Below are 24103 nucleotides of genomic sequence, written 5' to 3'. Positions count from 1 at the left end.
AACATTTGTAAAATATTCATTTATATATAGAATATCAACATATTTCTTTCATATAAAATAGTTTAATAACCAACACTTTTTGGGAAAATCCCCCAAAATTAGTAAATACCACTTACCTCTTAGTGGCAAAAATAAAGGAAATCAACCTCCCTTAAATCACAACAATTCAGTAGAATTAGAACTTAGCAACACCAAAAATAGGTTCATCAATACACAATTTCCCACTTCAAAACTTATTTTCACACTTAAACGGTTTTATCCTAGACAATAATGATATATCTAAAATTCTCCATTTATTCACGTAACTATCCAATTTACTATTGGAAGTAACGTATTGCCTTAAGTTGTTGCTTAACTATCCAATTTACTTGATGCACTGGATGTCCATTGACTCTAACATTATATATATAACTATATATATTCAACTTAACATTAATCTAGTGCTAGAATGATCTCTTGATGCCGCTGGACATCTACTGACCTTAATATTATATATATATATATATATATATTAAACAAAAGTAAAAACTACATAATCAATCAAAGCTTGGACCATACTTTGTAGTGAATAGCATGACAATACGTGATGTAGCATGGCAATAGCATGACAATTAGTTAGAATATATTCAGTATTCATAGTTTTTCAGCCTCAATGTTGGACTTAGAACTACTATTCCATTGCGGCTATATAAACAATTGCTATTATAATATTGTAATCATCACTCCAAAGACCCAAAATCTATTACACGGTTGAACTAGTGTGAATGCATATAAACCGGTCAACAATTGAGGCTTAGTGTGAAAGCAAATAAACCACAATTGAGGCTTAGTGTGAAAGCAAATTAACCACAAACTCTATTGGTTCAATTCAAAGACTTCCTGACATACGGCCATAATACAATTCTTAATCAAATATAATAACAATTCTAGGAGCCTTTTCTCTATTAATATAATCATAAAAACTGTACATGTAATCTCTACTCACAGCCACAGTGAAGAAAAGCAAAGTTCAGTAGTTTGATGCGGCTGAAGCAAAAAGGAAACCTTATAAGAATATGCACGTGTAGCTTAACGGGTAAAAAACTAGGATTTTCCAGGCCCATATATGTACTTATGTCACCTTACTTGGGCTTCATATTCCATGGTATTTATTTTCTTTTTTATATCTTAGACCCAAATTAATTTAATCAATTTTAATTATAGGCTTCCTTTAAAAATTTACGTATAATAATTTAATTGGTATCAAAATGATGGGGTGTTACATTCTTGCTTGGCCAACCTTATTGCCTTAACTCACTGATTTGGATTCTTCTGCTATCTCAGGTTTACAATACTTATCCACATCCAAGTTTTGAAAAGTCTCTCTTATACATATACAAACAAAATCATATACATAAACATAATAAATGCCTATGATTACATTAGTACTATTATATTAAAACTTTTCTTATGTATATCACGGGTCATAGTTTTTTTTTTTGTTTGATCAACATGGTCATTGTTTTGTATTAAATGTGATGCTACGCCCCTCTCTGCATTTGTTTATTTCACAAACTTTCAAAATGGCATATCGGGACAGCGCCACCTCAGTAAACTCGAAATGAAGTGACATCACTTCCAATGTAAAACAAAACCATTACGTGGCAGTTTATCATTGGATCCCATTTCCTTACAGATACATGAAACTTCACTGAGGGTCCATTTTCGAGTTTCGCGCTTTTGCTGGATCTGATACACAACACACACACAATCTCTCACTCTCTCAAAACCAACGGGTGTACTTTGCTCTTTTTGTTACCTCTCTCTCTTTTTCTTTCTATCTTTTTTTTATAGTTCTCAACCACAACTCACGATCCTTTTCGTCTTACATTGGACTTCTCTGTTCTCTCTCTATTATGAGAGATGGAGTCTCTCCAATTGACCACCAAGGTTTCTTCATGCATACCATCTTCTAGAAATCCGGTGCAAGCTAAATTTAGCAACTTTACAGTAGTTGGGCAAGTGGGTTATGCTCCTTTTTGGAGGGGAAGAAGTGGAAGTAGGTGTTTGAGGATTAGAGCATCAGTTTCAGGTGGTGGTGGTGGGCGTGGTAGCAGTTCACAAGATGGGAATTTTGCTGTTGAAGATGAAGAAAAGGAGGAAAAAAAGGGACCTCTTTTGGGCACAGAGATGGATGGCTCTGGCTCTGTTGTTGGCTTTAACTTGATTCCTCAATCTGGTATGTATCTTTGTATTACTTATGTATTTGGTTTAGTTTTGTATTTTGGAATCTGGGTTTATTTTACAATTGTTGATAAGTTTTGTATTATGTTGTTTTAAATTTTTAATGATTGTTTTATACTTTTTTTTAATTATTATTTTTATACAATCATTTCTAATTATGAAAAAGATGATCTAAGATCAAGGGGTACTGTTATAATCAACTTTACTCTTAGATTCTGTTGTATTTCTAAATTTAGCCCTAGATTATCCTGGCCATTTGAGAAAGAGATATTATCAAGTGGACGGTCGAGTGGGATTTGGGAGAAAACGTCAACTTTTCAGATGATAAGATGTTTTAGACCACACTAATTCTGAGGTGTACAACTTCTACTGGAGACTGGTATTTGATTGATGGGTCCTGATAAAAGTTGTTCCCTTTGGATTCATTTTCCATATCTATGTGGACATATAATTCAAGTGCAAGGTGCTCTGAACCTTAGTGACATGTCTATAGAAAACTGGATCCGAATCTTGTTCAAAAGTATATGCTGGAATATTTGTTGATTATCAGTTGCCTGGCTAATTTATGACCTGTATATTTGAGGAAAGATCATCTGAAAACTATACTTTACTCTGTTACCATTGGATTAATTAGTGAACATGTAACTTTTTTTTTTCACTAGGAAGATACAGTCGCAATTAATCTCGTATGATGTATTAATTGTGATAAGCAATCATAAATTAAAATTCTTCCCTTCTTCCAGTTTATTTATTTATTAAAGTAATGCACAGTCTTCCTCAGTTCATCTTGACTTTCTTGTTGATTTGTTTTTAAATTTGGGCTTATTTTGCCATTCTCCTTTGCCTTACAACTTACAAGGATGATATTCGTTATTTTTTTTATACTAAATAATTTTTGGTTATCAATCATTTTGATTCTGAGTAACCCCCACATTCTCCATTCATCAACTTTTAAATTTATACTGATTATCAAGATTTCTAAGAGTTGACTGCCAATGTTATGTTCTTGAACCGAAGGTAAAGTTGAATTCAATGGGGTCAATTACTCTTCCAAAGAAACAACTACCAATGGCCTGGAAGACTCTGAGGACATAGGAAGAGAAAAGAATGCCAAGACAAGAGTAACCCACAATATTGTTCTTGTCACTTCTGAAGCAGCACCATATTCAAAGACAGGTGGCTTAGGAGATGTTTGTGGTTCTTTGCCTATAGCATTAGCAGCTCGTGGACACCGTGTAATGGTCGTCTCTCCTAGATATATCAACGGTACACCTGCAGATAAGAAATTTGCTAATGCTGTTGATTTAGATTGCCTCATCAAAGTATATTGCTTTGGAGGGGTTCAGGAAGTTGGCTTCTTCCATGAGTATAGGGATGGTGTTGATTGGGTAAGAAGTTCTGCACGCTTCTCAGTTATTTATTAGTCTTTGGGGTGTTTGAATCATTTATACGCTTAAACCCAAGTGCCTTTATTGAATAGTTATGTTAGCCAAGAACTCTTATTTCATTCGGTAGTCAATATAGCACAACAGTGGGAGAATCTTTATGATAATGATAGCTCTTTCTGTTCTCATTTAGGTATTTGTTGACCACCCCTCATACCATAGACCTGGAAATCCATATGGGGATATATATGGTGCTTTTGGTGATAATCAGGCATGTTTCTAAATTTTTAAATTTATAAGGTTGGATTGATAGAGTTCTACATTCTTTTACTTGCAACTAATGACAACTTTTTCTTATTTGGTTTACAGTTCCGGTTCACTTTACTTTGCCATGCAGCATGTGAAGCTCCATTAGTGCTTCCACTGGGAGGGTTCACTTATGGGGAGAAATGTCTGTTCCTTGTCAATGACTGGCATGCAAGCCTTGTGCCAGTGTAAGAGGTCTTTGCTAATTTCTGCATATGTTTGACAATTTGCTTACTTTGTTCATTCCCTATATTTCCTAAGATTTAGATTCTGCTGTTTATGTATTTGCAGCTTTATTGTCTCACTTTTTTCCCCCAATGCTTACTGTTCTGGCATTATAGATTACTCTGCTAGAATTGTTTTGCCCTTAAGTACTCATTTCCTTACTGATGTGGGAGTAGTTACTAATCAGCCAGTGAATATTATGTATGCGATATTCCTTGCTACTGTGTTGGCTCTAATGCTCTTGCCATATGATAATGATTTGGGTAGTTCATTGCTGTACATTTTCCCCCCCTGCAGATTATGCTTTATTCAGGCATAGTATTATTATTTAGGAGCTTTCTTTGATTTATTGTAGTAGTTGTCTTTAGTAAAAGTTAACAAGACTGGTAGGGGGGTTGATTGATCTTTAGAATTCTTGTGATGCAGACTTTTGGCAGCCAAGTATCGTCCATATGGAGTTTATAAAGATGCCCGAAGCATTCTTGTAATACATAACCTGTCACATCAGGTAGATGCTTTTTTCTTAATTGATTTTATTGTTTTTTCAAAGAAAACAATAGAACATTAGCATATCCAATGGCTTGTGATTACATCTGTTTAACCCAACATAGCATGACATGAACTCCCAAAAAGAATTGGTTGACATGAACGCCCATCTGTAAGTGACCCTTATAGTGAAAATGCTAGAGAAAATAGAATGAAAAACTACATTTTTTCTTTGATACTTATAAAGAAATTCTAAGTATGTCACTTCTTGGGGCATGATTTATAAATTACTCTCTATTATTCTTTTTTAAGATTTTGTATTTTTCTAGAACATCTCAAATTAATCTTCCTTACAAGGATGGACCCATGGAACCATGGTCCGAGTGGGCTCTGAACACATGGAAGATGTTCCTATGCATTCTAGAACACCCTTGAGATGCCCCCAAGGATTCCTCTATGTAACTCTTGATGGGTATAAGGTTGTTGCCTTGTGAAACTGTAGAGAATATTAACACATGAAGTGTTTCCATTTATGAGAGTTCCTACGTGAATTGCATGCACCTTTAAGAGGTGATAAGCAACTCAATCTTCACTCATAAGTACAATTTGATGATTGGTATACTTCTTGTAAATATGTCTTTTGGCTATTAAGTCAACACTAATCTAATAAACTAATGTCTTGCATATGCAAGGGAGTGGAACCAGCAACAACATACATGAATTTGGGACTACCTCCAGAGTGGTATGGAGCCGTGGAATGGGTGTTTCCAACATGGGCAAGGAAACATGCTCTAGACACAGGTCAAGCAGTCAATCTTCTGAAGGGTGCAGTTGTGACAGCTGATCGATTACTGACAGTTAGCCAGGTTTTAAATGCTATATAGCATACTTCTATTGTGAGGCATCTCTTTAAATGATATATCAAGCATTTGTGCAGTGATCAGTAAATGATGAATTATTTTTTAGAATTATTTTTTGTTATTGAAAATTTTGGATTAGAAACCATATTTGATTGGCCTCATGTAGGAGATAAATTATTTCAAAAAGCAAAACGAATAAACACTTAGATCGGTTGTGTTTTAAGAGTATTGGTATAGTAACAATGTTTCTTTTAGATAAATGCGATATATTTTATCATGATATGGTGCTTTTTATGTTAAAACAGTACCTTCTTATTGTAGGGGTATTCCTGGGAAATAACAACAGCTGAAGGTGGATATGGTCTAAATGGGCTTTTAAGCAGTCGAAGGAGTGTTCTTAATGGTATGTGTTAGCTATTTAGCTTAAAGTATACCTTTGCAAATTCTGCGCTAGAGGAGAATTATTCTTGATAAAGAGAGTTAAGAGTATCATATTGATGGTGAGGTGTGGAATGTTTTTTCATGTCCTGTCATTTTTATAATCTTTATCAAATTTTCAAATCTTTGGACACCATTTTATGTTTTCAACTAATTCAAAAACCTTAACATCTTAACTAATTGTTATCCTCTGATGGAACTTTACACTGCTTCAGAGAAAGTTTTAAATATAATTTATATTTTGAGATATTGTCCCAAAGTCATATATCTTTTACAATTGATATAGACATTTTTAATACACTGTGTTCCCATCTATAGTGAAGAGTTCCCATCTAAACCAAGCAATATTACTAAAACATCAGCCCTTCAGCAGATTGAATCACATAATTGAACAATCTTTCTATTGGATTTATTTATCAAAGTTTAAAATTTTTCAAATGCTAAGCAATTATCTAACTGACTTTTGAGTCTGTTTACATCTAGGAAGTGACAGTTTACTCAAGAATTTAAAAGAGTGATTTTTTGTTTGATATATAAATCAAGTTTTTATATGTATTTGCATTAAGCAACGTGGACTGGTTGAAACCAATTGAAATTAAGTACCTTTCTTATAAAATATTTGTTTCGCCAGCTGTGTTTTTCTTATTTTTGGGAGAAACTTTACATGTTTTCTTTGTGTCAAACTAGTTTGGCTGAAGAGTGAGGTGGTTTAGTTTCTTCTTACCACACGTGGTTTATATGTATATTATCTTCAAAACTCTTATAATCTTAGCAAACTTCAAAAATAATTGGGATTTTAAATTTTTCTGCTGACAAAGTTTGAAATTTTTTTGGAGTTGCCTTTGATTTGGATGTGCTTGAAGGGATTTGCCAATTTCATCATTAATGATATATCATTTCCATTTCTCTGCCTTATACATGTGTTTGTGTCAGCTAATAAAAAGAAAAATTGGTAAATAGAAGAAAGTATTGCACAATTAAATTATTTAGTTTGGTACTTAACTTTCAAACTAATTATTTTTACTTATTACCAGGGATCACAAATGGCATTGATGTTGCTGAATGGGACCCATCTTCAGATGAGCATATTGCTTGCCATTATTCTGCTGAAAATCTGAATGGAAAGGTGGCTAATTATTTTGTTTTAAAATTGCTATTATACAAAACCCTAGCATTCTTACCTCAACTGTCTTTATGGTGAAGGCACAATGCAAAATTGCTTTGCAGAAAGAAGTGGGTCTTCCCGTTAGGCCTGATTGCCCATTGGTAAGTTGTTAATGTATTTTTACACACAGGTTTGGTAGAAAAATTTTGTGCTCCCTTCTCTTATTGGTTCATGTTAAACTTCGTAGATTGGATTTGTTGGGAGACTGGACTACCAGAAAGGCATCGACCTGATCCGGTCAGCAATTCCAGAAATAATGGAAGATGAAGTACAATTTGTAAGCTAATTATTAGTGAAGAATGTCAAATAATCATTTTACTGCTTGCTGTCATGCTCCCTTTACATTGCTTCCAAATATCTATCCTGTTTTCTATTGTGAGGAATATATCTAGACTGAACTGCTATTAATATAAGATGGATAAAATTAGTTGCATCTTTAATGGTTTTATTAGAATTTGCTCAGAATCTTTGCTCCCTGAAACCTGACCACAGTAGACAGGTATTCAATGTATGGGTGTGAAAGATATCAGCTCTAGTCTACATCAAGGAATACATTCAAGTGCTATAGTGTGGTCTTTCTGTCCCTTTTATCTGGATGTCTCATTAAGGTTATTATTTTCCTTTATATAAGTAAAGCTATCAAATATGTTTCAGGTTATGCTTGGATCTGGGGATCTAGAATTTGAAGACTGGATGAGAGCAACAGAGTCTGCTTATAAAGACAAATTTCGGGGTTGGGTTGGATTTAATGTTCCAATATCTCATAAGATAACTGCAGGGTATTTCAAAATTTGTATTTCATGGTTTACATGTTCCTAAAAAAATTGATGGCCCCAACTTACTTTTGTTTTGGAATGATCAGCTGTGACATACTGTTGATGCCCTCAAGGTTTGAGCCCTGCGGACTAAATCAATTGTATGCAATGAGATATGGAACTGTGCCAGTGGTTCATGACACTGGAGGACTCAGAGTAAGTTAAAAGATTTAAGAAATCAAATGCAGTTGTTCATTATATGGCTTATTTCTATTTAATGCCTTTTGTTCTTTGTATGTCAGGATACCGTAGAAAATTTCAATCCATTTGTTCAGGAAGGCCATGGTGAAGGTACAGGGTATGTAGTCTTCCTTGACCTCTTGGTCTGGGTATATTTTCATCAACATCTCCTCATCAATGAAAAAAATTCAGGAATGATTATGTCATAGATATGGTTAGAATAATGGTTAAATAATTAAACTCATCATTTTTTAACAGTTGAAGCTTTTTGGACTAGTGGTAATTTATCATGATATTAGAGCATGTGGTCTTGAGTTCAAACCCTATTACCCCTTTGGGATTAGCGGTAATTTCTCATAAATTTTTAGAAAATCTCAGCTTCTTGCTTCTACTTCAGGGGATGTGACACCAGCATAATGATGGGCCATGGATCCTTTAACCTGTGTATAACTGTAAATATCAGATCTGCATCCCTGAAGCAAGACACTTCTTGAAGATCTTTTATTAAAAGAGAGAACTAAGCATTTACTTGTCAAGAGAGAGAGAGAGAGAGAGAGATAACTAAGCATTCAATAGTGTGGAGAGGTGTTAAAAAAATATCACCATCTTGTCTCCGAAAAGAACTTTGTATGCCTGGAACATAAATAAACCTTGCAGAGGATGTCAATATTGCACAAAATTAATGCATATCTAGTTTGCTTGTAACATGGATCAGAGAAGAATTAAAAATAAACAATAACTGGTGATTTCTTCCAGCTTGCAAATCATTTTGTCTATGAAAAGATGTTCACCTTTTTGAGAAATTGTTATGATGGCAAGAAATAGATGTCACTAAGACTGGCATTGCTAATTGTGACGCAGCATAGTATCAAAGAAGCTGCCATTGTGCTTTATGACATAGCAACTCTGGAAGCTTGTGATGAGCCTTTCTTTATTTGTTGTGTTGGTTAATATTTCATTTTGATAGTCTTACTTTTCAGCAATTTCTTTTTGTGGAAAATATTTCACTAGTATAAGAACTACAACAGTACTGTGGGTAATGCTTTATTTCCTCTGCATCTTATTATGAATGCTATCGATAAAGCTTCCATTCCTCTCAATCTCATTATGACTTTGTCATGAATAATGTTTAGCTTCCTAAGGCTGAATTATAATGTTGTTGTGGAATGCATTGGCAGGTGGACTTTTTCTCCACTAACAAAAGAGAGTATGTTGGTGGTAAGTTAAATTTACTGTGCACAAACTTCCTGCATACTCTATTTTTTTACTTAAACAAGTTTTTGTGTATGACAATAACTAATCATTATAGCTTCATAATTTTACATATGGGTAAAAGTGACTTGATGGTTAGTCTAGAAATGTGTAATATATGTCCAATGGAATATATCCAAGTGATGATGACTGATTTCTGGATTTTGGCATCCGACTCTATGACCTGACAAGTCAGCAACACAGTGCTAAATTTGATTTCATTAGTTATTTCCTGTGGATCCCATCTAGTCATTACCATGTCAAGCAAAGGGGGGTGCTTATGGATCTTCAATTGGAGTTTTAAACTCTTCATGCACTTTTATTCTTCACATGGCTACAAAAAATCATACAAATGGATCTATTGTGGGTTTTCTACATTGATAGTGTGTGTGTTGTGTGTGTGTGTTGGGGGGGGGGGGTGTGTTTGGGGGGAGATCCTCACTTGTTTTTAATGTCACTGATTGATAAATTGCAGGCTTTAAGAAATGCTACTCGGACTTATAGAGATCACAAGTCTTCTTGGGAAGGATTGATGAAAAGAGGTATGCAGAGGGACTACACATGGGAAAATGCTGCTATCCAATATGAACAGGTTTTCGAATGGGCCTTCCTTGATCCACCTTATGTCAGCTGAGCGTGTAAAAAGAAGAAACAAAGGAAGAACAATGACAAAAGTTCGACATTTTAATTGGTTCAGACTTATATGGGACATGTTCTGTGTCATATTAGCTTGGAGATCACACTAGTGAAACATTTTTTTTTCTTCCCCCTTGCATGGTGGGTATGAATTTTTACCATAATTTTGGTCATTATTTTTGTTTAGAAGATATAACTAATATTACAATTAGCACTCATTCTTCCATATAGTATAGTATATGTTGTAATATGTCTTTTTATATATAGAGAAAATACACGGAGAACTTATACTATCTCAGGCAACTTTATGTTTCATGCGTTGCTATTGGTTTTATGAATCAATACACGAAATTCAGTGCAAATGACTTTTGCAGCCATTTCTTTGGATCTTCCAAATGGTTCCAACTAGACCGAAATTAAGAACACATGCTTATTGGGTTTTTTTCGAAGATATACTTATCAGACTTTGGTTGAGTTTCTTTGATCTGATTTTGCATTAGTCACTTACCAATGAAGAAAGGATTCTGCATGAGTCATTTGGACAAAACAATTTTGCAATCTGTTTTCCATCACATTTGAAACAAGAACCGAAATTTCCATCTACAGAGACTTTACTATTGAGAGAAACCAAAATAACTATTGAAAGTTCAAAACTACTGTGTCCACCCCTCTTCATCAAAAAGGTTAAACAATGTCAGGTATGAATTGATATTTGACATTCCCAAAGGAACGGGCATAACAAGAACTACAATACATGATTAGTTGGTATGCGGGTATGGCTATGTGATCTAATTGTAACTACCTTATGTGGGTCTGCCTATAATGGCTCTTCTATCTTAAGGGTCTCTTAGACCCTATGAATGGCCAGAGTCTCATGGAAAAAATATACCCTGCACCAGATATATATATATATATATATATATTTCCTCTCTTTCACAACGGGTGGGTATCATATCATATCACCCTTGTTCCATAAAACTATTTTTTGGACATAGATGGCAATAATGTTTTCAAATTGAATGCCAAATGAAAAGGACCCAATAACATATTAGCATTCACATTTCAAATCAACAAAGGAATTGAATTTTATTTTATTTTGGGTAATAAAATAAAATTATTAATAACTTAGCAGAGTCATTATTCCCGCACCATCTATTTTCAAGTTTCCAACTAAATAGCATCAATTAACAAGGGGAACGGCTTGTGTCGAGTAACAAGTGATTATTGGACACGTTAGGATACGGACATGTGTTCAATTTTAGACATGTGTTTAAATCGTAACGTGTCAAGTAGTATTGGCCACTAGACACAAGCTGCATTCATTAACAAATACAGAGATACAAATTAGTTGCATCCATTAAATAAAATATATAAAAAGAGAGTTAAAAAGTTAAAGTAAAAAATATATTAAAAAAAAAATTGTGAGAGAAAGTAGGTGAAATGCTTCAGATGCAATACATCTCAATCCCAAGAACATGTAGTCTGTATCGATTCTCTGACAACTAACTAAGCTAAAAGCATATTAAACTAGGACAATCATTTTGTTTTGTCAGAGATATCACACCTAAACTCTCCCCACATATTTTATAGTTTCTTGCCACCAATGATTGCCTTTAACAGTTTCTCCAAAAAAAAAAATTATTTGATTGCCTCTAATAAGACGCACCATATTCCTCCCACGTGGCATTACTTTATTGGCTCAAAAAACAATAAACCAGGCTGCAAACTGCAAACCCAAATTTGACCCTTTAGCTTTAAAATCACCAGTCCAAGAAGGCCCATTCCACTTCCACATAGTGAATCGTTATTTTGTTCCTTTCCCTTCTCTTCCTTCCGATGGATCCAGCTCTTTCCTCTTCCTTTTTCAGCTCCTCCTAATCCCAAACCCTCCCCACATATTTTATAGTTTCTTGCCACCAATGATTGCCTTTAACAGTTTCTCAAAAAAAAAAAGAAAAATTGATTGTCTCTAATAAGACCCACCATATTCCTCCCACGTGGCATCATTTTATTGGCTCAAAAAACAAAAAACCAGGCTGCAAACTGCAAACCCAAATTTGACCCTGCAGAGAGAGAGTGAGATTAAATTTTTGGGAAATAAGGAAAAAAATTATGAAAGTTCCAAAGAGAGAGAGAGAGAGAGAGAGAGAGTTTCATTGAGAGGTGAATTTTGAAGATTTTGGTCTCTGGTTGTTGAATTGGGAATTCCTCTATAAAGGAATCAACTTTCTGAGAGGAGCCCCAATAAGAAGCTCAGATTTTCAATGCCCATTTCCCCAAATTCGATTCTATTCCCAAATCCCATCCCCAACCCATTAAAAAGTTTCAGTTTTTTCAAACCCCAATTGATTTCCCTCCTTGAAAAAAAACCCAATCAATGATTACCAATCCAGAACTCATCCAATATGTTTGTATTGCCAAAGGAACCACAATTCTCTCCCAATTCATCAGAGAACCCGATCTCGAACCCGTAGCTCTGAAATGCATTGAAAAGACCCCACCTTTGCACTCCATGTTCACGCATACCATTAGAAAAAGGACCTACACGTTCTTAATCAAAGACCCTTTTGTGTATTTCGCAATATTCGATGAGAATATGGAACAATCACAGGAAATTTGGTTCCTAAACCGCATAAAATGCGCGTTTGAGGAGGTTATTGAAGCAGGGACTTTAAAGGGTGTTCATATTTTTAGCCCCTATTGCCTTCAAAAGGAATGTGATCCTATTTTTTTGGAAGCAATGACATTGGATTTGAGGGTGCTGCATTCTTCAGGTAGTGAATCTAAGGATAGTAGGAATCCGAGCATGGACTCTACGAAAGGGATGAAGGTTGTGATGACACCTTTGCTCGGGTCCAAGCCGTGTAAAGGATTGCAGAAGAAGAAGAAGAGGCCAGGTAGTGCAATAGCAAATGGCGATAGTAAAAGTGGTACATTGGAGAAAAAGGTGGATGTTTTTGATGATGTTGATGGCAGGGATTTTTCGTCGCCGGGGCAAAAGGTTTTTGCCAATGATCGGCAAAAGTCGAAGCAAATTTGGAGGAAACATGTGTGGGTGGTGTTGTTGCTGGACTTGTTTGTGTGCTCGGTTTTGTTTGTGATATGGTTGTGCATTTGCAGGGGATTTAAGTGCGTTGAAAGTTGAGTTGAGGGTGTATTTTGTTGTGTACCTTGGAAGGGAAGAGGGTATATTTGGCGCTATACTCTGGAGTTGGATGAGAATTTTATGACAAAGACTTACACTTTGTGACTGCTGTACAATGGGGGCACATATGTAAGTCTTGTTGATTGCTTATTTTTCTTTGTTTATCATGTGAAATCTCTGTATGATTTTCAAGACAAGTAATATAGCTTTTGTTATATGGTTCACAATGGCAATGATCTTATGTAATGTATTAGATTTTGTATACCTATAGATACTACTTGTGCTGGCATTGCCTTTGTTAAAGATATGAAGGCGTGTTCTCTCTCAATTCTCTTCTTTATTTTGTTCTTCATTCTTTCTCATACACTTTGTTATGTTGTCTTCGATATGTCTTGCCTTTTCTAACAGGGTATCAGAGTTATGTTTCATCTTTTCAAATAGCCTATGCATGTTATCTCTTTCAATTGCTTTTATTTTATGATGGTTGCTTTTAAGTGTTGGTTTCTGGTGATAGGAGTAGAAACCGTGTCATTGGTACAATTGAATCTTCTAGATTACCTTCTTTATGCATATCAGAATCAGATGCGTATTTGTAACCTGAAGAAATGACAGACAAGCTAATTCCAAGCTTATAGGTGGCATTCTCTTGTGCAGGAGAGGTTTCTTTTGATATTTAAATTGTTACACAAGCCAAGTACATTTCGAGCTGGCTTAAGCTTCCTTTCTATTCAATCTTTTGGTTCCTTATCTCCCCCACCAAAAAAAAGTCTTATGCCATTGTGTACATAATTACATATAGGATTAGTTATAAATATTTATTTTCATGCTTTTTAGAAATCTTATTGACTGCCCCCACTTTCACCCTGTCTGTTTCACTTGTTTGTCTTTCATTATGTACTTTCCACTTGTTAGCTGAATTTATTAATATCCTAAGACATAAACATGACAATTCTTGAAAAATTAGTATGAATTAATTAATTATATTAATTTTTAGGCATGTATTATGTTTATTGTAAGTTTACAAAACAAATAACAACTGTTAAAATCTTGAAAAACATGTATAAAATCAAATAAAGATTTAAAAAAAAAAAATCTGGATGCATGTATGTAGGAGTGTCCAAACATTGACACGCTTAGGATTTTGTGTTTGTGCTTAGATAATTTCTTGAGGTGGAAGATGATAGACTTTTTTCCCTCTCTGTATTTCAAATAAGGAGATGAAGAAATTGTGTTTTAGGAAGAACATGGTATCTTGATTGGTGCTAGAAGAGCACATAATGGAGTCTAGAATTTTTACCTAATTTTTGGTATTACATTAAAGCTTTGATTATATCTGATAGTAGATTACAATTTAGATTCATTTAATCTGTCCCGACGCCATCCAAGCATAAGAGTTTACGTATACTAAACTTGAATTAGCTAACGATTGTTGACTGGATCCATCTTCTTTAATTAGCTGTACATATCCTATTTCTGGAAATGTGTCTAAAACAAGCTGGCAGCTTCAGGTGATGTGCACAAAATTTAATGGTTAAATGTGTTTTGCTGAGGAAAGTTTTCCAATTTTAGTGATTTGTGGACTAAAACTGCTTGCAAAGTGTCATAACAGGTGAAGAAAAGTGATCAGGGAATCCCATATAAATGCAGTTATGCATGGACTATGCCTAATGCTGCTTTCTTTATAATAGATATATATAGTTAGGTTGTAGAAAAGGAGACATATAACTAATATTAGGAACTAGAAAATTTTATCAGATATGCGAGGTAATGTGCTTTTGGAGGTTTGGAGCTAGGAGGTTTTGTATTAAGTGCCCATTTGGGAACAGCTTATTTAGCTAAAACTAAAAAAATTTTGCTGAAAGTATGTTTGGATTAGCTTTTTTCCGTTGGCTTATTAATATATTTACAACTTTTTAAAGTCTCAATTTTGCTAAATATAACTTTGCTTTCGAAAGAAAAATCAGGAATTTGGTTCCACCATGTATGTGTAATTTAGATGATATCCGTTAACCCCTTAAACCTTACATGATAGAGATTCAGATGTTTCCACTTGCTTACAACTTACAAGACAGGAAAAATCTTGTTCAAAGTTCAAACAAATGAACGATATATAAACAGTTAATTTGTCCACGGTTCCATTAAAGGGGCGCAAGAAAACTAATGAGCTAATCACCACTGAATACACCACAAATTATGTTTAATAAGTTGGATGCAAGGAAAACCAAATGGTTTGAAAGAAAAATAGAAGACAATGAATTTGGAACTGAAGCTTTTCAATTTGGAATACAAACAACGAGAGAAAAATCAAGTGCAACTGCATTAGGATTAAGGGGCATGCAGTGGCTTAGTGATATTAGACAAATCAGTAGAGATGACAAGAAAGAAAGGAAAATGTTAAAGATAATACTAATTTGATTATAGATAATTTTATAAATTAGGGCCGGATCTAGGGAGGCCAAAATATGAAGCAATCATTTTTATTTTTTTTAATCAAGAACCAGGAAAAAAAAAACACTTTCTCCTTTTAATTTGGGGCACTTTCATTTTCACTATTTTTTGTTTTTTATAAATATCGATAGAATTTCAATTTATAACGTCCACTTTATGATGATTGCTCTTAATTTCATTTTGTCAAGATACTAAATAATTTTTGGTGTAGGCAAAGTTTGAATCCCTAACCTCCTATTCAAAAACAAAAGAATTATCGGTTAAGCTAACTGAAGCCTATTTCACAAATTTTCTTATCCAAAAAGAAAAAAGAAAAAAAGAAAAGAAAAGAATAATTTCATTTTGTTTATATTATTATTATTTTTTCTTAATAATAATAAATAAAACAGAATGATTCCTTTTTATTTTAGCATTTTCTGTGGCCAGCATTCTATTTTTCTAATTGTCTTTCCTAATAAAAATTTTAATATTAGCAAAACTTGCAAATAATGTAGGGTTAGTGCAGTATAATTTGCTAGACATTAATTTGAGGTTAAGAGCTGAAAGAAATGGAAGATGGTCATAACTCATGACTAGAAATTATTTGATAAGCCAAAGGTTTTGTAACTGAATTGGCATCTCCCCATGTAAAAAAAAGCTTGAAGGTATAAGGAGAGCAACATATCGTAATTATTTCTAAAAAAAAATGAAATTATTTGATAAAGCCATTTTTTTTTTTTTTTTTTTTTATGAGAAGATTGATAAAGCAACTTGGAAAATGTCTCTTTCAAAATTTCCGTGCTCAATGACGTGGAAACTTCATTATCAATACACATGTACCACTCGGTCTCTTGCATTTGTCATGCAGAGCATCCAACATATAGTTTTGTATGATTTTTTTTTTATATAATTGATAAATTCCTTGGTATGTGTATCATTGATCAGACTCCATTCTATTATCCATTAATTAAGTCTTACTAACTTCTCAGCCAAGCAAAGCCACTCCAACAACAAAAACTTGCAAAAAACTGGGAAAATTATTTTCTAATGATCATCTGTCTATTATACATAAAACTGTTCAACTATCAAGATACAGGGAGACCACACCAACTACAAGACTTGTAATTCCAGTATCAGTCAGCCAAAATTTTAGAAAAAGGAACACAAAAAGGGTATTAATTAGCTGTGATGAGAATACATAATCGGTCTGTGCCACATTTATCCACAAGGGGTAAGCTTCTTATTACCAGCACCCCGAGGATTCTCATCTTTCCAGTCATCCCATCTTCTTGCCTTCTCTACGACAGCATCATCATCTTCATCGTCCTCTTCACCTGGCCTCGGCATTCGATTGTCCTTGTACCATGAGTGATTGGCTTCCTCCATCAATTTTACATTCCGCTCTTGCCATTTGTTCATTATCTCCATCTCTTTTAGACCAGCTTCCTCTATGCTCATGGTTGGCAACCTTGAACAAAATATTCGATTTAGCATCTAAACATGGGGTGTTTTAAATAACAGAAGAACTGCTTCCTCTAAGTAGAAGATTAGTATTCCATAAATTCTCTCATTTTCATAAGAGAGAGATCTTAGCAATCATTTTCATTCTACGTAGCAAAACAAGAAACCGGGCTTTGCCTTTCCTTGTAGATGTATATATTTATTAGGCAATAAAATTATACCTGTGAGTAGGTTGAAAAACCTGAGCTGCCATCCTTTCCCTTTCACTTGTAAAGCCTCCACCCACAACACTCGCTGGACCAAATATCATTGGCTGGTGTTTGTGGTCATGTACTTCAGAGACCTTTGCTCTACCTTCTAGAACATCTTGAGCAAATGCAGCGCATGTGATAGGTTGTGCTGGTTTAGTATACTGAGCTCGGACTGCAGCATCACGATGCCAAGCTTCTACTGTCTTTGTGCGATTATCAAGAACATCTCGAGAGAACTCCTTGTCCCCTTCCTGAATCATACAGAGTTCAAGTTAGAAGTGTTGTATGTACAAATTTCAACAGACATACAAATGCATTGCCATAAACTGCATAAAGCTAATAATCTATCAATTTGACCAACTATTACTACAAAATACCAACAAATAAAAAGAAACAAAAACAACCATATATATGCGTTAAAGTGTAAGTGTATGTGACTAGACCATGAACCAGCATGCAACACATACACCACTAACAAATTTACAGTCTTGAGTGAAAAGCAAATTATCTAGTAGAATCATTTAGTAAGCTTATGTATAAATACAGACCGGGTAACTCACACCAACCATATTAGTACCTTCAATTTCTTTTCCTTTACAGCACAGAGAATTTCTTCCTCCTCCTTCAGCAGTTTCAGAAGATCGAAGGTCTGAAAATAGTCACATGGCATAAAAATTTAATGAAATCTTAAACTAAGAAAATAAACCTTGAACTTAGCAGGTTATATTGAAGACATAACTAACCTTACAGATTGCCAAAGAGATGGTGGTAAGCCAGGCCTGCACAAGGAGAATAAAATGATTTCAGTCAAACTGCAATAGCTTCAAAAAAAAAATGTAAATTGACATTTTAACAAAATAAACCAGGCATAATTGATGGCATAAGTTGAATAAAATTTTAAGCCTTCACAATGCATGATTAATTGATTACTCATATAATTAGATTTATCCTGAAACTGTTAAGAGTAGAGAGAGCAAAGTAACTTTCTTTGCTAAAAGAAAAAAGAAAAAAAATCTGAAACCATTTTGATTTAAATTGAAAAAAAAAAACCATCATTCTTAATAATTAATAGAGAACAGAACATTTAGATCACATTTGCAAGACCAAGGAATGCATTTCATTGGGTAAAAACCACAAATTGGTGCTTATGATATTTGCTGATGGCAATCTCAAAAATTGTCAATACACAAAAGATCCAGTCAAATGTCAGTAAATGCATTTTAAAACCTTTTAGATCTTATTGATTGCACCAGTGAGGTGTAAGGTGATGTCAACATACTCTGGGACAAGACCTGATCAGGCAGAATCACAAAAGGAAATCTTCAAAAACAATTAAAATCAGTAACATTTTTTTCTCCTGAAGGTGGGGAGACAACGACTTTGATAAAAGTTTAAAATAAAGTTTCCTAGAGTTGACTTTCTGCATTTCAGGGACATCCCAGCACTCACGATATGAAGCAAAAAATAACAATAGAGTACACATAGCAGCACCCTAAACAAATGACCAATCAGCTAACCTCTCTTTCTTCTTCTCCATCATCATCCAGCTCATCTTCCTCTCCTGCCTCAACAGGAGTGGATAAGGCAGCTGCTTTGGTAGAACGTCCACGCCGCTCCTTCCGCTCCTTTATTTCCAGCAATTTTGCTTCTGCAGCTTTTTGGCGTTTGAACCGAGCAATCTAGATACAGGCACAAGAAGAGTAAGTACTATATTACAAGAAGAAGCTTCCATTCCACATTTTTAACCACCATAATATGCTGCAGATGCAACATTCATGTCTTGGGAGATTACAAAATGGAGAACAGAAAAATCACATAGGCTTTGAACCTTTGGGGGTTTGAGTCATAACATAAAAATTTGTGCTTCTCATATATTGAACAATTTAAAAAAGAAATTAAACCTACCTTGCGAGCCCTCTGATCAGCAGGTGAATTTGGAACTCCTTGCGTAGATGCTTCTAATTCCTCCTTTGGTACAAGTTCCATTGCCTCACATAGTGATATAAATTCCTTGAAAAAAAAAATGTTGCCTAGTGTCAACAGTGACATAACAACTTTTAATTTAACAAAGCTTTGAACTATTCTTCAGGTGATGAAAAGCATTCACCTTTAATTTTTCCTGGGAAGCCTTAAGAATCTGTATCCTGTCATCTTGTGCAACTTTTTCAGTCAACTCAGCAAGATAAAATGGCACCTGAAGGCGAGAAATTCATGAGAGCTTCCATATGAATGAAACCAAACTTGAGAACTACCAAGTTTGCAACTACACTATCTTCAGCATTGTGATGATGACCTTCTAAAGATGCACTGAAGTCCAATTATACCCATAAAAACATTTTCCCCATTCTCAGTTACAACTTTTGAAAAGAAAAATTCATGTCAGTCAGATCATAATCATGCACCAAGAAGCAAAGTTATTTTTTCGTTTCTCCTAGACTAATGAACCTAAAAAATTCAAAGAAGGTTCATCGTATCTAAATCTCCTAAATAAAGGCGTTGCTCATTCCTAAATGATTAATGATTGTGGTTCTATATATATAAAGACAAAAGGATAAAGCCACAGCAGATGACCAGTTCCATAATTTCAATCACTGGTATAGAAATACTTGCAGGTTCCAGTAGAATGACAATGTTTGTATTTATGCCAAGATCTGTTGTAGGACCACTTCAATGATAGAAACGCTTAAGGATCCTTCAAAATGATAATATTCAGACTTATGCCAATAATTGGCAGATGACCAATTCAATCATGCAATGGAATTTTTTGTTGGATAGGAAAGTAATATTTTTATTTAGACCAAAGATTACAACTGAATATATGGAATGTGTACTTAATGGAAAAAATTCGACTAAAAGGGAAATAATCTAGGAACTCGAGTTAATTAGAGAAAGAATGGCCACTTAAAGTAGTCATCAAACCAAAGAAAGTATGTTAAAAAAAAAAAAAAAAAAAAGCTTAAGCTCCATCATAGTGTGTTTGAATCCTTCAATCATTAGTCGATTTCATTCTTTCTAACTAGTCCACATTAAGCACAAAGGAATCACATTCCAAATATCACCATTTCAATGTCTAGCTAATCGCCACTTCCAAAAAGCCAACATATCAATTAACACCCTAAGCATGACCCACTGCAGCCCAAATAAACATAACACTAAAGACCATAACTCTATGAGCGTATCACAGTATAGAAGCAAATGATCAACTTATTCCCCATCCTTCTTACAAATGCAAAACCAGTCCACAACGATTATGTTTCTTCTTTGTAAATGATTTTTCCTCCAAATTCAGTGTTAATGACAACAGAGTCACCATCAGCATAAATCTAAATTTAAGTATAACATTTTTCCATAAATAAATGTTCCACCAGCAAAATTCAAAAATCCAGTTCAAACTAAAAATGAATTTCAGTTCTCAGTACCCTATGGAGAGCTTACTAAAAAAAAATAAAAATAAAAAAAAAAATCCTGTAATGGCTGATTTAGGAAAGCTTCACATTTTATCAACTTCTTTTTTCTTTCCTCTTATTCATCAAAAGAAAAAAACCAAGCTTTTTTTTTTTTTTTTTTTTTTTAGCTTCATTTCTTTCTAGTAGAATATTAAGAGTGCAATTAAATCTTTTTCCAAATTAAAAGCAGTACACTTTCTTTTTCCCTCTCGATTAATTCTCCTTTCACATTTTCTCATGAATCAAATATAGCACTAGTTTCTTCCTCTTCTCCCTTTTACCCACCCTTTCTTTTTGATAAATCAAACGTTTCATTAACAGTGCATAGGGAGTGAGGAAATGAATTCAACAGAATAGATTGAAAGGGATTTTTTTTAACACTAGTAAGGAATTAAATGGCTATTAGGACCTCCTAAATAATGGGAGAAACAATCATTCCTTTAATAAAATATATAATGCAAGGACTGTTTCGAAAGAAGAGCCCTTTGGACTCGCCTCTAGCACGGGTAACCGGCCCCACATGCCAAAACCTGTTGCCGGGTAATCCAAGGGACCTTCACCCATGACGAGCTAAGCAGTGATAATACCAATTCAAATCTTTCTATCTCCAATTCATTCCCTCTTTTATAAACTCCCAAAACACCCTAAAAGAAAATTAACCATATCCCATATCCCATTTCACTAAATTTCATTCTTTTATGAACTCTACAAAGAAAAAGAGAAAAACCCAATTCAATCCACGAATTAAAATTCAATAAAGTAAAGCTAAAAACCAAGAATTACCAGGAGATATTTGAGATTGGTGGTGCTGATATCTTCCTTGGTCTCATTAGTTGAGAACAACCCAAGTTTATTTACCATGCCCTCGCATTTCACCAGAGCCTCCAAACCCTTCTTCACCACCTCCTACAGTTTTTTCCAAATTTCCCACAAAATTCAAAACCCTAAAACCCCAAATTCCCAAAACAAAAAATATCTTAAAATTGAAAGCAATTTTCAGAGAATTGAGTGTACCTGATCGGCGCCAGAGTCTGTGGCGGTTGAATGGATCTTACGAGCTTGTTCGAACAGTGTTGGAAGAGGAAGGTCCTCCATCTTTGTTTGCATTCACTCACCAGTGAGATTATCGAAACCCTAGAAATTGAAATTAAAATTAAAATGGGAATTGAATCTGGGGGGTGGGATTAGAAATTTGAGGAAATTGAGAAGGGTAGAATTGAGATTTGAGAGGATCTGAAAGAGGGAGGGTGTAGAAAATTTGAGAAGAGTTTGGGAGCGGCCAGTGGGTGGTATTTATCACCATAGGCGCATGTTAGTCATTTCCACGTGTTGGGTGTGGAGGAGTGCACTGTTGCATATTGGCTCACCCACCTACATATTTGCCACGTCATCAAAATATAGAGGGACCCATTTGGATTTTGGTATAGTTGGGTTCGAATCACAAATTTTTTTATTTGGTGAAATATGATTTTACTAATTGAAGTAACTATAGAACCCAATGATATACATAAACCTAAACACATATGACACAATGAAGACATTTTTTTTTTTTTTTGATAGATGACACAATGAAGACTATATACATATTATGGTTATAATCTCAAATTCATAAGAACTAATATTTTTGTCACAATTTATGTTAACCATCATGAATCCGCAAATTTAGTAGTTCCAAAACAGTAATACTAGGAATACAACTAAAGTCACAATTTTTTTATAACTTACCCACATGGCAAGTTGTGAGAGGTGAACTTGTGGACCCACCATTTTTATTTTGTCAATCACAACACAACACATGGACTAGTTATGGCTTAAATTGTGGTCCTAACTTTTACTCCATCAATTACAAACTAATTGAACTAGATTTTTTGGATTGTTGGGGGTTCTAGTTAGCTCAACTTGTAAAATCTTTGATAGTTTAATAAAAAATCTGAGATTCAATTATCGCCTACACCAAAAAATCGACTGGTATCTTGGTCTGATAATAAATTATTATTATCAGAAGCAAATATCATAGGTTGAAACTCTTGTAAAAAAAAGAAAAAGATTGTTTGGATTGCTATGTCAAGTGCAAATCAAACTGAGACGGATCTCCTATGAATCCCACGTTCCCACCACCCCGGAGCTCAAGTTTGGCAAATAAATTCTATGTCCAAAATAGACTTTCCCCTTTTGCTAGAGGGCTTTCACAACACCCCCAAGTTGCCATAAGAGTTAGAAAGATCTAACATTAATGAACACTAAAAAACTCAACACATATACCTTGTTTTTCATATTCATCAAGTTCAACATTGGGTTTTTTTTTTTTTTTTTTTTTACAAGATAAAAATTTTATTCTAACTTAATCTAAGTATATATGTGTATGAAACTCATTCTTGGAGACTTAAACTCTGGCCCTTGCCCCTCCACACCCCACAAACATTTATACTTGTAGAATGACCAATGTGCCAAAGTGCAAGGTGGTAACAATGGGTATTCTTTTAATTTAGTCACAGTGTTAAGTCTGCTTAATTTCGAGCCAATTTGTTTGTAATTATTTTAATTTATTGTAATTTGTGGGTTATATGTAATTGGGTAGATATACTTGAGCTAAAGTTACTATTGTTGAGAAGAGTATTTCATTCCCACAAAATACTCAATAAACCTCTACTTATGTAAAAGCATATAGAGTATGATTATATGTGAAAAAGCATCTACCATACCTGAAATATTAAAATTAGTAGATATGATAATTGGTTGCAATTATAATGTAAGAGTAGTATGCACAAAAAATATTCAAAAAGAATTATCCCAAATGAAGTACCTTCCTGATACGACTGCAAGTTTGGCTGGTTCAAAGCTGCATTTATGTGAGTTATGCTCATAGCTCTCTAATTATTCTAGTGAGGTTCACAAGGACTCTTTAGTAAAAAAAAAAAAAAAAAAAAATTTCATCACATGATTTTTTTTAGCTTACCAAACATGTTTTTTATTCTAAAATATCAATAACAATAATATTGTTTGTTGTTTCAGTTTTTAAAAGGCAAAACTACAATATTCGTCCCTAAAGTTTACTTACCGAGTGCTATTAGTATCTTAAATTTGAAGTGAGCGCTATTGGCCCTTTAAGTTTAAAAAATGAGCGCAATTGATCATTCTATTAATAACCATTAGTCTAATGCTTACATAGCTAACAAAACTATGACATGTCAAATTTTTAAGTGACGTGGCAACAAATTTAATATTAAAAATCAAAACACAAAATCTGACTGGTTAAAAAATCCATCTACCCATTACTAATCCATTTTAAGTGACCTATTAAGACATACATGCCCAATTTGAAACCTCATGATTTGAAGAGAGAGATAGAGAGATAAGAGAGAAATGCCATCAACCTTTCACCCTTTCAACAAAACCATCCCGC

General features: G+C 34.2%; 3 protein-coding genes across 3 annotated transcripts; 2 read left to right on the top strand and 1 right to left on the bottom strand.

Moving 5' to 3' along the window:
* The first annotated feature begins 1709 nt into the window (after window positions 1–1709).
* Window positions 1710–10285, top strand: LOC115959870 (soluble starch synthase 1, chloroplastic/amyloplastic). Its single transcript, XM_031078506.1, has 15 exons — window positions 1710–2218; window positions 3241–3611; window positions 3802–3879; window positions 3978–4102; window positions 4566–4647; window positions 5318–5491; window positions 5807–5888; window positions 6958–7049; window positions 7127–7189; window positions 7276–7365; window positions 7743–7867; window positions 7951–8059; window positions 8146–8201; window positions 9262–9301; window positions 9810–10285. The coding sequence occupies exons 1-15, from the start codon at window positions 1903–1905 to the stop codon at window positions 9966–9968; spliced, it is 1962 nt and encodes a 653-aa protein (XP_030934366.1). The 5' UTR covers window positions 1710–1902; the 3' UTR covers window positions 9969–10285.
* A 1757-nt stretch (window positions 10286–12042) lies between these two features.
* LOC115958909 (phytolongin Phyl2.2) lies at window positions 12043–13443 on the top strand. The gene has a single exon (XM_031077175.1). It carries the CDS (start codon window positions 12348–12350, stop codon window positions 13113–13115), a length of 768 nt encoding a protein of 255 aa, XP_030933035.1. The 5' UTR covers window positions 12043–12347; the 3' UTR covers window positions 13116–13443.
* Window positions 13444–16560: 3117 nt separating this feature from the next.
* On the bottom strand, window positions 16561–21992 carry LOC115960415 (PP2A regulatory subunit TAP46). The gene is made up of 9 exons (XM_031079306.1): window positions 21715–21992; window positions 21484–21606; window positions 19362–19448; window positions 19160–19264; window positions 18772–18933; window positions 17998–18033; window positions 17832–17903; window positions 17225–17505; window positions 16561–17010 (listed from the first exon to the last, which is right to left on the bottom strand). The coding sequence occupies exons 1-9, from the start codon at window positions 21805–21807 to the stop codon at window positions 16761–16763; spliced, it is 1209 nt and encodes a 402-aa protein (XP_030935166.1). The 5' UTR covers window positions 21808–21992; the 3' UTR covers window positions 16561–16760.
* Between the last annotated feature and the right edge of the window lie 2111 nt (window positions 21993–24103).

Source organism: Quercus lobata, chromosome 9, assembly GCF_001633185.2.
Source record: "Quercus lobata isolate SW786 chromosome 9, ValleyOak3.0 Primary Assembly, whole genome shotgun sequence".
Taxonomy (NCBI): Eukaryota; Viridiplantae; Streptophyta; class Magnoliopsida; order Fagales; family Fagaceae; genus Quercus; species Quercus lobata.
Note: the sequence above shows the minus strand (reverse complement) of the source record. Positions and strands in the feature narration are given on the sequence as shown.